Source organism: Nannospalax galili, unplaced genomic scaffold (assembly GCF_000622305.1).
Source record: "Nannospalax galili isolate Female #2095 unplaced genomic scaffold, S.galili_v1.0 scaffold1318, whole genome shotgun sequence".
Taxonomy (NCBI): Eukaryota; Metazoa; Chordata; class Mammalia; order Rodentia; family Spalacidae; genus Nannospalax; species Nannospalax galili.
In genome coordinates this window covers 177,625-190,252 of record NW_008342123.1, presented here as the reverse complement: position 1 = coordinate 190,252, position 12,628 = coordinate 177,625, and the positions used below count along the sequence as shown (strand labels likewise).

The 12,628-nt window shown below is 50.7% G+C and overlaps 1 protein-coding gene and 1 non-coding gene across 6 annotated transcripts in view; one reads left to right on the top strand and one right to left on the bottom strand.

The window, feature by feature from the left end:
• Mocs1 (molybdenum cofactor synthesis 1) overlaps positions 1 to 11,995 on the top strand; it is a 33,363-nt gene extending 21,368 nt beyond the window's left edge. For 3 of the 5 annotated variants that reach the window (XM_008837917.3, XM_029565845.1, XM_008837919.3), the window contains 8 exons: positions 1,976 to 2,140; positions 4,165 to 4,226; positions 4,546 to 4,657; positions 4,852 to 4,964; positions 5,344 to 5,454; positions 7,946 to 8,066; positions 8,567 to 8,614; positions 10,351 to 11,995. In XM_008837917.3, the coding sequence (XP_008836139.1) occupies positions 1,976 to 2,140; positions 4,165 to 4,226; positions 4,546 to 4,657; positions 4,852 to 4,964; positions 5,344 to 5,454; positions 7,946 to 8,066; positions 8,567 to 8,614; positions 10,351 to 11,108 (1,490 nt within the window). In that variant the 3' untranslated portion in view covers positions 11,109 to 11,995. Of the gene's footprint in view, positions 1 to 1,975; positions 2,141 to 4,164; positions 4,227 to 4,545; positions 4,658 to 4,851; positions 4,965 to 5,343; positions 5,455 to 7,945; positions 8,067 to 8,566; positions 8,630 to 10,350 lie in introns of all 5 variants that reach the window. The other 2 variants (XM_008837920.3, XM_008837918.3) reach the window with 2 other exon arrangements.
• Positions 11,996 to 12,247: 252 nt separating this feature from the next.
• On the bottom strand, positions 12,248 to 12,379 carry LOC115071233. The gene has a single exon (XR_003850333.1). It is a non-coding gene; the product is annotated as a small nucleolar RNA SNORA61 (small nucleolar RNA).
• Positions 12,380 to 12,628: the final 249 nt, after the last annotated feature.

The window sequence follows — 12,628 nt, the reverse complement described above, 5'->3', positions numbered from 1 at the left end:
TTTATCTGGGCCAATTATATGGCATTAAACACCCAAAAGGAAAGTATAACCAAAGATTAAAGGGGCCAATATAATTCCTTAAGAGCCCATATCCATAGCTAAAGGCTACATAACAAGGAACAATGCCAGATAGGAGATACCTTCTTTTGAGTTGTTGGCCAGGGTGACCAAAGGGACTCCCAGATAGTAACCCAGCATACAACTGGGAAAATGAACAGCAGACCCCAATCTTATCTAAAGGAATATTGACAACTGATTGCTGCTAGAAGAGGAATAGCTGACCCTCCTAAAACAAAAACCTCTAGATAGTCTGACTAGATTCAACAGATGGACGAGTACTGGGTAATGGCTGGGGGCACTGATAACACAGTGGACAGCACCAGGGATGACAGAATATATAGGCTCCAGTGGGGGGTGGGGATCATGGGACAGTGCCATTTGGGAGCAGGTATAAAGATGAATAAGGTTGTTTGGGATGTTCTATATGAAATATACATACGAAAAGAGATTTAAAAAATGCCTCAGTGCAAAATGGTGCAGCTAGCTAGAAAGTGAACTTTTCCAAGATTTACTAATTTCACAGGTATCAAATTTCTTTTTTTTAAAGCCATTTCTATTCATTCACAAACAGGCACCCAAGTTTCCAGAACTCTACTTCTTAGTCTCCTCTGAGGGTCATGACTGCTTAGCTAACTTGTTTCTCTGTAACAACTCCAATCTCACACAACACACAGGCTAGTCTTTCTGCAAGGAACAATATATTCTAAAATGAAATGGAGATCTTTTTTAAATGTTAAAAAACTCATTCAATTTTATGTCTTACAGGGCTTATACTGAGTTCAATATTGTATAACTGTGTTAACTCAACTGTGAACCTAGAAACTTGCACCCACCTGTGACAGAGATGTACTCTTGCTCTGGAGTATGTTAATGAATATGTTAAATCTGTAGTGAAATGCTGTCCATTTCCCCTGTTCTATGCTGGGTTTTTGTCTGACTGAGTTTGCATGGTCTTGTGCATCCTGACGCCATTGCTGTAAGTTAATATGAGCAAGTTCCAGAGGCCTGGAACACTCTGTTTCCTTGTGGTCATGTACCAGTCCTGGCTCTTACAACCTTTTCACCCGGTCTTCCACAATGGTCCCTGAGCCATGGGTGGGTGAGATTTAATTTAAGAGTCCTGTCCAGGGAAACACGCACTGAAGTCTCTTATTCTCTACACTTTGGCCCATTGTGACCTTCTGTGTTCATCGCCCCCTGTTACACATGGAAGCTTCACTGTAGAGATTGTTTCTAAACCTTGTGTTATTTCTAGAGATGTCTGGTGGAATGGACTGCCGACTGACACTTAATTTAACCATTTCTTGTTCATTTGTTTCTAGAATACAGAGTCATGGGATCTGTGCTGTTGACTGTAGAGACCTTATGTACAGACTTAAATCTTAACTATTTCTTTTTTAAAAGGTTTATTTTCTTTTTAAGCATGTGTGTGAGTCTGTGCACATAAATGCAGGCACCCAAAGAGGCCAAAGGTTTTGAATCCCCTGGAACTGGAGTTACAGATGGGTGTGAGCTGCCCAGTGTAGGTGCTGGGAATCACACTAGGGTCCTCTGCAAGAGCAGTGTGTGCTCTTAACCACTGAGCAGCCTGTCCAGCCCCTCAGTTGTTCTCACTAGCTTTGTGACTTTAAGTAATTTCCTTCATATCTTGAGGCCTCTTTTCCACTCTGCGTTCTGAGGCTTCAGTGAGTTGACCTGCGTAAAGCCCTCCGTGTTCACACAGTCCAGGGCAAGTACCCAGTGCTTCATCTGCTGGTTATTTTTATCATGGTTTTTATTCTCACACTGCTACTAAGCCTCATTAACAGAGGTCACAGAGCCCCCTTTCCCTCTACCCTTTTAGACCAAGAGTGCTGCCTTCTGGCCCTTCTCCCAGCCTCACCCAGGGCAGTCTAACACCTTCTTGTCTCTCCAGGCCAACTGCATCAGCTGGAAGGGCTGAGAACCATCGGTGTCACCACCAATGGCATCAACTTGGCCTGGCTGCTGCCGAAGCTTCAGCAGGCAGGGCTTAGTGCCATCAACATCAGCCTGGACACACTGGTGCCTGCCAAGTTTGAGTTCATCGTCCGAAGGAAAGGTGACCACAGCCAGGCTGGGGTGTGATCCTCCCATGGCTCTGGTGGCTGGGGTTACATGGAGGGGAGGGGCACTGGCCACTTCCTCTTGATGTCTAGACTGTAGATGTGCCTAGGTTTTTTATTCCTTAACCAAATGTCCATTTGTCTTTTGGGGTTGATGCTAATGAGCTAGATCCTGTTGCTAGTTTTCCCAGGATGGAGAGGTTTCTAGAATAACAGATAATCACTGGCAAACTTGCCAAGTTAATCTTCCGTAGTGAGTGATGAGGAAATATGGGTCAGCTGGGGTGGAAGTATCCACCCTGTGCACTGCCAGGGAGAGTCCTCAGCAGCCCCTGCAGTCATCCCTGTGCCATATGGATATAAGCCTCTTTTTCTCACACCCTGCTCCAAACATTCTCACACCTGCCTCCTGTGTGGTGACCTCAGGGTCCACCAAGATGGATGGGTAGAGCCAGCCTGGAGCTGCGGTCTTCTTAGGTTGGACCCTTGTTTCGCTTGGCCATGGGCTCCCTGTTGGAGCAGGGTACCCTGTGATTTTGGAGGTATAGGTGGTCTATCATTGAGGATTCCGGAAGGACAGAGGGATGCTAGGGAAAGCCAGCTTTCTCCACCCTCTTCTTTGAGAACAGCATCAACACCAACTGCACCATCCTCTTCTTTCCCTCCGGCCCTGGTTTGCAGCTCTATTTTTACCTTTTCATATACTGAGGAAACACAAGCTGAGGCTCCTCCCTTTGCAAAGGACTGCTCCACAAATTCAAAGTATAACAGTCTAGTTTTTATTTATTTTATTTTTGTAAAAGTGTGGGTGGGTGGGTGTACATGTGGGGATCTCTCACTTGGGTCGGGGCTTGCTGGTTAGGCTAGGCTGGTTGGCCGGAAGCCCCAGGACGCCATCTGTCTCCACCTTCCCTGGGTAAGGATTCCAAGCACAACACCATGACCAGCTTTGTATATGAGTCCTGGGAACCAAACTCAGAGTTCCATGCTTGGGCAGCAAGCATTTATCTCCCTAGACCCATATACTTCAGATAATACAGGTCTATAAATAGACTAGAGGAATGGTGGTATTTTTCAGTAATACTATTTTGTGTAATTGGGGTCACAGTTCATGTTCCCAATCATTAATGATTACAAATGTTATCTATAAAATCCATTCTTGGCTGCAAGGCTGTATAAAAACAGGCAGTTAGCTGGATCTGGCCTGGAGCCATATTCATGCTAATGAGCTAATGTGACCCACCCCTGATCCCACCCCTAGCTTTCCCAGGAAACCGACCCAAGATCTAGCTGAGCCTTTGCCCTGTCTAGATGTGGAAACTGAGGCCCTGCTGGAATCCTCACACTCCACCTTGTAGAATGTAGTCTCCCTCCCTCTCTGGTGCGTTCTCAACCGCCCAATGTTTACTCAGTATGGTCTGGGAAGAGCTGCAGAGAGTAGGTACAATGGGGCTGGCACAGGATGACGGTCTGTGTTGCGCTCTCTGCCCTCTGTGGCTCAGCCCAAGCTGATGTCTCCCCACTCCCACTCCAGCTCACAGCCCATCATCTGAGCACTGTCCCCTGAGTTGTGTGCCAGGGAAGGAGACAAGACAGGAGAGAACAGCACAACAGTGGGCCCACCCACAGTGCCCTTTCACATCCCAAAGTGAAAGGCAAAACAAATTTTTTTTTTCACTAAAAAGGGAACATGGACAGATCCTGAGAACGATGCCCAAGGATATCTTTGACTTCCACACCCACCCACACATGGACATGTACACAACTCCGCTCACGTTCCCACAAAAATAAAATGTTATATTTGGAATTAGTTTTTTCAAAAAGTGTTCATGTCATATACCCACACAGAAAGTGGATGTTGCCTCTTGGCTTGTATAACCTGAAATGTTTGCTGTCTGGTCATGACTTAAGACTCTTGCCATCCTTTGGGCTAGGTGTCTGTCAGGCTCTGTTCCACAGGGCTCTGGCACTGCCCAAGAGGGTTCCTGAATCATTACTCTTCCCTCTACCCCCCGCACAGGTTTCCACAAGGTCATGGAAGGCATCCACAAGGCCATCGAACTGGGCTACAACCCTGTGAAGGTGAGAGCTGGCCACCCCTGCTGACTCCTGCCTTCCTCCCTAGCCCTGGTGGGGGGACCATGACACCTGGCCCATTGATAGCTCTTAGCCCATCCTGTGGATGTGGACCTCCTACCACTTCTTCCCCAGTTGCATCCAGTCCCACCCCCTCCCTGGTAGAAAAGCAGTGATCCTCATGGAGTACCCCAACTGCGGGAGCACTGCGTGGCAAGAGGCAAGGACTTAGTCCTCAACAAGTGCCACATCCCCAAAGGTCATCCCCATCAGACATGTGGGGACAGCCCCTATGGCCCTCACGGTCCCCTTGTTCCCCCACCAGGTGAACTGTGTGGTGATGCGAGGCCTGAACGAGGACGAGCTCCTGAACTTTGTGGCGTTGACTGAGGGCCTCCCCCTGGATGTGCGCTTCATCGAGTACATGCCTTTTGATGGTCGGTGACAAGGGTGTGGAGGGGATGGGAGAGGATGGGGCTGAGTGGGGTACCTCTAATCCCAGAGAGGATGGGAGGGGTGGAAGGGGGTGGGGCATCCTCAGAGTCAAGCGTGGATGTGATTTGATGCACTGGGCAGGGCCCCCTTCATTTCTGGTTCAAGAGCTCCCCCTGCCACCCATAACCAAATACAGGCAACAAGTGGAACTTCAAGAAGATGGTCAGCTACAAGGAGATGCTGGACACCATTAGACAGCAGTGGCCAGGCCTGGTGAAGCTGCCAGAGGAGGAATCCAGCACAGCCAAGGTTAGGGAGCTGGAGGCCAGGGCTGGGGACAGTCTTGCCTCCACCAGAGTTGGTGGGGTACAGCAGTTGGGGTGGTGGGTTTCAGCAGTGCCCTGCTTCCTGGAGGGAGCAGACTGGGCCTGGGTGGGCAGAGCTAAGTAACATCAAGGGCCGTGCTCCAGCAGGTGATTGGGGGCAGTGCTTGTCCCTCTCCTTCACAGGGTCTCTCACAGGTGTCTGTATCCATAGTGGGTGTACTCCAGGGCAAGCCAGGCAAAGCCAGGGAACTCATGGGTTGGTTATCACACAGGAAGAGGGCTGAAGAAGGGGTCCTGACATCAGGGAAGGAGAGCTTGGGGCTCAGTAGCCTACCTCATCCCTTCCACTGTCCTTGTTCTAGGCCTATAAGATCCCTGGCTTCCGGGGTCAGATCAGCTTCATCACATCTATGTCGGAGCATTTCTGTGGAACCTGTAACAGGCTACGCATCACAGCTGATGGGAACCTCAAGGTGAGTGTGCACCCGCACCCCCATGAGGACGCATTGCCACCCAGTTCCCACCAGAGATTTGTGAGGTCAGTGGAGCACACAGGGTAGTCAATGCAGGGGAACCTGGGAGCATCTGCTGCAGTTATCTGGTTCCTTCAGTCATGGCTCCTGGTTTATGGGTGTCTTCGCAGCAGTCCATGCACTCAGAGGGGAGGGATGAAGGATAGGTGTCCATTGTGCTGTTCTGGTTGGCTTTTTCTACCCAGCCAGGGGCTCAGCTCTGAAACCAGCCAGCATCCATTACTCATGGCTGATTGGCATGTTCCAGGTGGACACACTAGTCCTTTGTCCTGTGCATGCCTGTGCTGGTAGAGAGGATGGTGGGCCTTGCAGAGGAGTACCTTGGACCTCAGGAACCTTAAAGAGTGGGTGGCATTGGTGTTCATACTAATTAAAATCAGACCTGAGGCTACCACGATGGAGAAAGCTTTGGTTCAGAAAGTGTTCTAACAGCAGGGAGCTATGTGAGGTTTCTGTACAAGAGGGGGGCACAGTCCCCATCTTTGTTAGATTTGAACTTAAGATGATTCATTGATTGTTCAGCAACCATCCAGATCTATAAAAGTGGGAGGCAAGGATGGGAAGTTTGTGCTGGAGAGATGACTCAGTCAGAAAAGTATATGCTACAAATCATGAGGACTAAAGTTTGGATTCCCAACCAACCAGGGAACCCAGTGCTGGGGAAGTAGAAACAGAACCCCAGAAACTCACAGACCAGCCAGTCTAGCCAAGTTCATGAGCTCTAGGTTTGGTGAAAGACCCTGTCTCAAAAAAAAAAACCAAAAAACAGGTTGGTGAGTGAAGAAGATACCTGATGCTGACCTCTGGCCTCCATGTATGTGACACACATATATACCTGTGCACACACACAAATACATATACAGAAGAAAAATACTAGAGGGAAGATTTGGAGAACTTGGTGTGTACGGAGGAGAAAGAGAAAGTGTTGGGGCTGCTGGGCCCTCAGTGTGTTTAGAACTGGGGGTGTGGGTGTTTTAGGTTTGGGTGCATTTGATATACAGTATTCCAGTGGAATGTTGAGGACAGCAGGTTTTCCTGAGCTGGAGACAGAAGTGACAGGGACTGCAGGTGGTGTCTGTCCATCAGGGTCTCTGCGGGAGATGCAAGGTGGGAGTGATCAGTAGGAATAAAGAAACTACTAAGGGACAGCTGTCCCCACCTAGGCAGGCAGGGGGAAGTGACATCACTGGGGCTCAGTGAGGTTTCAGCCTTGAGGAAAGAGGGTTAAGACTTCACCCGTGGAGGGAAAGCTACTGCTGCCAGAGATGGAGAAATGGGGAGAGAAAGCCCAGCCTTCCCTCCTCATCTCCCAGGCAGAAGCCAGTTCAGGGGAGCCAACAAGGAAAGTCCACAGGGGACCAGCCTAGTGTCACAAGGGCAGAGAGGAGCCCAGGCCTGGTGGTGTGTGGGGGGGGAAGGAGACACTCAGCATGGTGGAAGAGCCACACTTCTTAGAGTCCCATGGTGTCCCATCTTTGCCAGGAGTCAGCCCTCTCAGGCTGCTCAAACATGTGTCCACAGTGCCTTATGCAGAGGTGGCACTTAGTGGATGCTTTATAAGGTTCTCTGGAAGGGTGGTCTGTTGAGTTTCCTGAGATACCTCAACCTTCCTCAAATCAGACTACCACAAGATGTGGTCAGGTGTGGTGACTCAGGCCTGCGATCTTAGCACTTGGAAGGCTGAGGCAGGAGGATTATCAAGAGTTTGAGGGCAACTTGAACAAAAGATTGTCTATCTCCACAATAAACAAGCAAACCAGCAACCCAAAGCTGTCATCTCCAGTGTCCCTCAGCTGCTCAGCTAGAGCTGAGCAGGGATCAGGGCTGGAATTGGAGCAAGGACAGGCAGTAGTGTCCTCATGTGGAGGAATCAGGAGGGGCTGATGGGAAACGGGATGTGGAGTACTCCGTTCCCCCTGAGTTTGCATCTATTTAATATTTTTAAAATATTTTATTATTTTATGTATATGAGTGTATTGCCTGCTGCAAGAGCTCCCATTGTGCAATGTCTGTGGAGGTCAGAAGAGCGCATCAGAGTTCCCTCTAACTGGAGTTATGGATGATTGATAGCCACCATGTAGGTGCTAGGAATTGAACCTGGGTCCTCTGCAAGAGCAGTCGGTGCTCTTAACTGCTAAGCCATCTTTCCAGCTCCTAATTTCTTAGCGTACACTGTGCCCCCCCCAAAAGAGCAAAGCTAGACCCACACCCAGGCCTTGAAAGTCCGATTTTGCTTCTTCCCTTCCTAGCCTCTGCAGTCCCTTCTGTCCCTCATGGCCCAGAGTCCTGCCTGGACGTGATGTTTGGTGAGAGGTCTGAGCACTGACATCCCCTCAGGGGCCCTTGAAGGATAGGGCTAGCTACTCAGAGGTTAGAAGCAGAGGCGCTGGGATGAGGCAGTGTGTTTTCTCTCCCCACCCCTTCCATGCAGGTCTGCCTCTTTGGGAACTCCGAGGTGTCTCTGCGGGACCACCTGCGGGCAGGGGCCTCTGAGGAAGAGCTATTGAGAATCATTGGAGCAGCGGTAGGCAGGAAGAAGCGACAGCATGCTGGTAAGGGCTGGGGTGAGGAGACCAGGTGGGAGTGGGCTGGTGTCAGTGGAAAGGAGGCTGGGAAGGAGCAAGAGGGTAAAGCCAGCCCAGGCCCAGGCTACCCAGTCTAAGCATGGTTTCCACCACCTGTCAGGGCTTTGAAGTGATGTGGTGGTAGTTGTCCTTTGAGAAAATCAGCATGGCATAGGCTGTACGGCGGGGGGTGGGGGGTGTCTAATTCTCCCGGGCTATTTTATTGGGCTAAGAGCTGTTACTACCCCCTGTATTCCCATGCATAGTCTTTGGGAGACAGGGAGGGCTGGGCCCTCGGTATCCCGCATCCCCGGATTGTTCTTTGGGGTCTGCCTTGGGTGACCTCACAGGGCGTTTGTCAGGGTGCCTGTAGCTGAGGGCATGCACACAGGCCTCGGACCACTTCCATCTACCCATGCTTTTCAGTGAACTCTCCTCCCCTCTCCCCCCTCTGCTTTTCTCTCCCCTCCCCCCATCCCTTATCCCAGGCATGTTCAGTATTGCCCAGATGAAGAACCGGCCCATGATCCTCATCGGTGGGTGACCCATCAGTACGTAACCACTCACCCTTGCCATTGGGGGGGTCCCGTGGGGGCACCCCTGCTCCTGCCTCATACCCTGTTTTCCTTTTTCATCCCCTTCATCTTTTCTTACCCTTTCAAGACTTTCTCCTCCCTGCCCACAGCTCCCCCTCTGTCTAAATACATGACCAACCCCCACCCCCAAAGGGAGAGCTGCAGCCTCTGATCACTTCACTAGTGCTACACTGGGAGGGGAGCCCCTGGTTAGAGAGCTCAGCTCTGGAATCTCCCAGCAGAGACCCAGACCTCTCTTCCCCTCTGCAACATGGCACCATCTGTGCATATATCTAGTCCACCTTTGTGTTATTAGTATCTTGTCCAGGCACAAGTTGAGGCAGCCCCCTACTAATGCTGTTTATCGGTTCAGGGGAGAGGTTGCTGGGATCTGAACTTCCTGATTCCTTAACTCTAGGGAGCAGAGCATGTGCACAGACTGTATCTCTCCAAGTGAAAATTCCTCTTTGTAAAGCCCTGGGTGGTGTCCTGTCCTGGAGAGCTGGGCAGATCTGTAGGAGCTTGGAGGGTCACTGCTGCTCTGCACAGTGTCCAAGTTAAAGCAGGTGAAGTTTTGACCTCTGGGCCACACCAAGATCTAGAACCCTTGAAACACCAAGGAAATCTGGGGGCAAGGGTTCCTTTCTCCAGGGCTTGAAGCAAAGTGATCTGGGTGGCTGGGCTGCAGCGGGCCAGAGACAGCGCAACGAGCACCCAGCACACTGGCCACCAAGAGCAGGAGAGGCAGCTCACCATGAGGAAGCACCCCATTGGGAAGGAACCCTGGCCATCTCCCTTACCCCAGCCTCCAGCACTGGGATTCCCCCTACTGGGTCTTGATCTGGGCTTAGGCATCTTCAAAGGAAGAAGTGGGGCCACCTTCATGGCCTGCCCCTACGAAGGAGGTTGTACCGCTGACAGACTAGGGTCAGGTTCAGGGTATGATGGGAAGGTGGAAGTTAGGAGGCCATTAGCTTCATAAGGAATGTCACGACTGAAGTGTGTAGTTACTGGACTCATCTTGTTTCTATAAAGCAAGAGCTGCCTTGGATAGGGTTTCTCTGATTCCCATGAGCATATGAACCACATAGGGATCTCGTTCAGATCCTGATTTGAGAAGACCGTGGTGGGATTCTCCATGTCTCATGGGTTCTCAGATGGTCCTGACATTGCTTCTCTGTTCACCCTTTGAGAAACAGCACCTTTCAAGAGTCCCCCAGGGTCCCTAGACATTGGATCCAGCCTCACTTTGTGTGCCCTCTAGTTGGACTCACAGTTTATGTAGATGAACTCTCTTGCTTGGCATCTTCCTTTAAAATGGCAGGATTACTGGTTCATTCTCCGTAGGGAACATGAATACAAAAATAGCTAGAATTGGTAGTTCGGGGTGAGACCTAGCTTGTTTTAAGAAAGTGAGGGTCCCTTTGATCCAGGCTTCAACCTTTAGATCATCGGGTGCTTTGTAGGAGAACTTTGGGAACAAAGTTCAGATGTGAGGGAAGCCCAGGCATGCATGACCCTGCACCACCGCGGCCTGAAGGCCGCAGACTTTTCTGTGCACTTCGGTTTTCTTTCCTGTGCTTGGTCTTTTCCCCAGTGACAACTCTTGGTGGGATAGAGAGGGCTTTGGGGAAGAGAGGAGTTAAAAAGGACTCCTTTTAGGGCTTAGTTTTTTCTCTTTCCTTCTTACCTTGCAGGGATATTTTTGATGCTTCAAGAGTCCCCACCAGCCAGTCAGAGCATTTCCTCCTGGCATCCCTTCCTCGTTTGGTGTCTGAAACCCAGAGGGAATTTCTCTGACCAGATGGCAACTTTGTGGAAAAGACTCCGTGTCCCAAAGACCCTTTCTCTGGTTCAACAGTGGCTGGGGTCTGTCTCCCCTTTGAGACACTACAACTCCCACACAGACTCAGACACCAACTCAAAGTGCCTTAGCCCAGGGTCCCAGGCTCAAGGCCACTCAGGACCCAGGTCAACCTCAAACCACCTAACTCATGTGGACTCAGAAGGACGGGCAGCAATGGTGGATGTGGGTGGGAAGCCAGACACAGAGCGGGTGGCTGTGGCCTCTGCTGTGGTTCTCCTGGGACCCGTGGCCTTCAAACTTGTCCAGCAGAACCAGCTGAAGAAAGGAGATGCTCTGATGGTAGCCCAGCTGGCCGGAGTCCAGGCAGCCAAGCAAACTAGCCAGCTCATTCCTCTGTGCCACCATGTGGCCCTGAACCACATTCAGGTACAACTGGAGCTGGACAGCACACGCCATGCCGTGGTGATCCAGGCATCCTGCCGGGCCCGGGGTCCAACCGGAGTGGAGATGGAGGCACTGACCTCAGCTGCCCTGGCTGCCCTCACCTTGTATGATATGTGCAAGGCAGTCAGCAGGGACATTGTGGTGGAGGAGATCAAGCTCATCAGCAAGACTGGAGGCCAGCGGGGGGATTTCCATCGGGCTTAGAGCTTCTGTCCCTCGCCTACTCTTGGGCCAGATCTCCCAAGGGGCCCAAAGAAAAGATACATTCTTAATTTTGCCACCAAATATCTTCACCAGTAGGAATCCAGGATCACCCTGCCCCTTTCATAATAATATTTATAATAACGTGTGAAGCTTCCTATGTAGAAGACCTTGCCTTAGGTCTTGATGCCTCTTGGGACTCTCAGGCAATGGAGCTTGAAAAAGACACTAGATGCCCTTCAAAATCTTGCCCTATTACAGAGGCTGTTTCACACAACCAGTTTTAGGCAGTCCCTCGCATTTGGGGTTCTCTCTTCTTCCCTAGGGAGAGAATAAGGGCTCATTAAACAGAGGACCCCACTTAAGGAGGAAAAGCACAGGCTTGCATAAAGAATGAGTCACAGTATGGCCAATATAGCTCAGCTGGGGAGTTAGAAGACTGTCCCAGCTTCTCTCCAGCACAGACCAGCCTCCCCTGGGTTGTGAAGCTGCAGCCCTGCCCTGTCCCCACATCTCTACCCTCCCTCCAAGAGAGCCACTTGTGGCCTTTTGCTGGGTCTGTGCCTCTCAAAGTTATAGGCGTTCAGCTTAACAGTAGCACTGACTTGCCAGCTTCCTGGCCTCCTCCAGCCCACTCTTCAAATAGGATGCACATGTATGGGCCACAGACCTAAGTACGCATGCCGGCCTTCAACCCCACCTGGTTCTGCTCACTGCCGCTCTGCCCACCTCTACTCTGGTGCATATCAGGGAAGAACATGGAAGACTACCTACACCCTCACAGCGTGCAAAGAAAGCTAATTTTGGAGATGTAAAAATGAGGACTGTCTGTGGGGAGGGCACCAAGGTATTCTCGTTTGACTCACAACTCAGCCTCATCCCAAGACCCACTCCCTAGGGGCACAAGGAAAGGGAAAGACCCTGGAAAGGCCAAGGGGTATATAGTCTCTAGACTCCACCCTGGGAGACTCGGGAATGGTATAGAAACATACCCTAAAGTAATTGGTGGGGGCCAGGGGGGTGGTGGTTTCCCCAAGCTACTTTCTGAATCACCAGCTCTTGGGGATCAGGTGTATGAATTAGAGGCTCTTGGATCTCACACCCCCCCAAATGCTGGGTTCTCTTAGATGGACTTTTTTCTGCCCTGTTTGAATCTAGCCCACGTGCTTATAGCAGACCACAACAAGGCTGTGAGGCCAGCTTCAGCATGCTCTCCCTCCTTTATGACCACCAAGACCAGTGTTGTGATCTGATGGGAAAGGAAACCGGAGGGTAGATGAATGGGCTTTTGAGGTCTGTCTTCCCTGGTGCCCCTGGCCTGGCATCCCCTCTTCCCTATGCTGAGGTGTACTGGCAAATGCTTAACAACTGGCTCTTTACAAGAGTCTATGTCACCGATGTTCACTATTCATCCACATAATTTCACCTGGCTTGGAACATTCCAGAAAATGTGCATCAGCATTCATGAGGCTGGTAGGACCAGGCCACCACTGATTGCCTACTCCAACACAACCCAAGTCCAG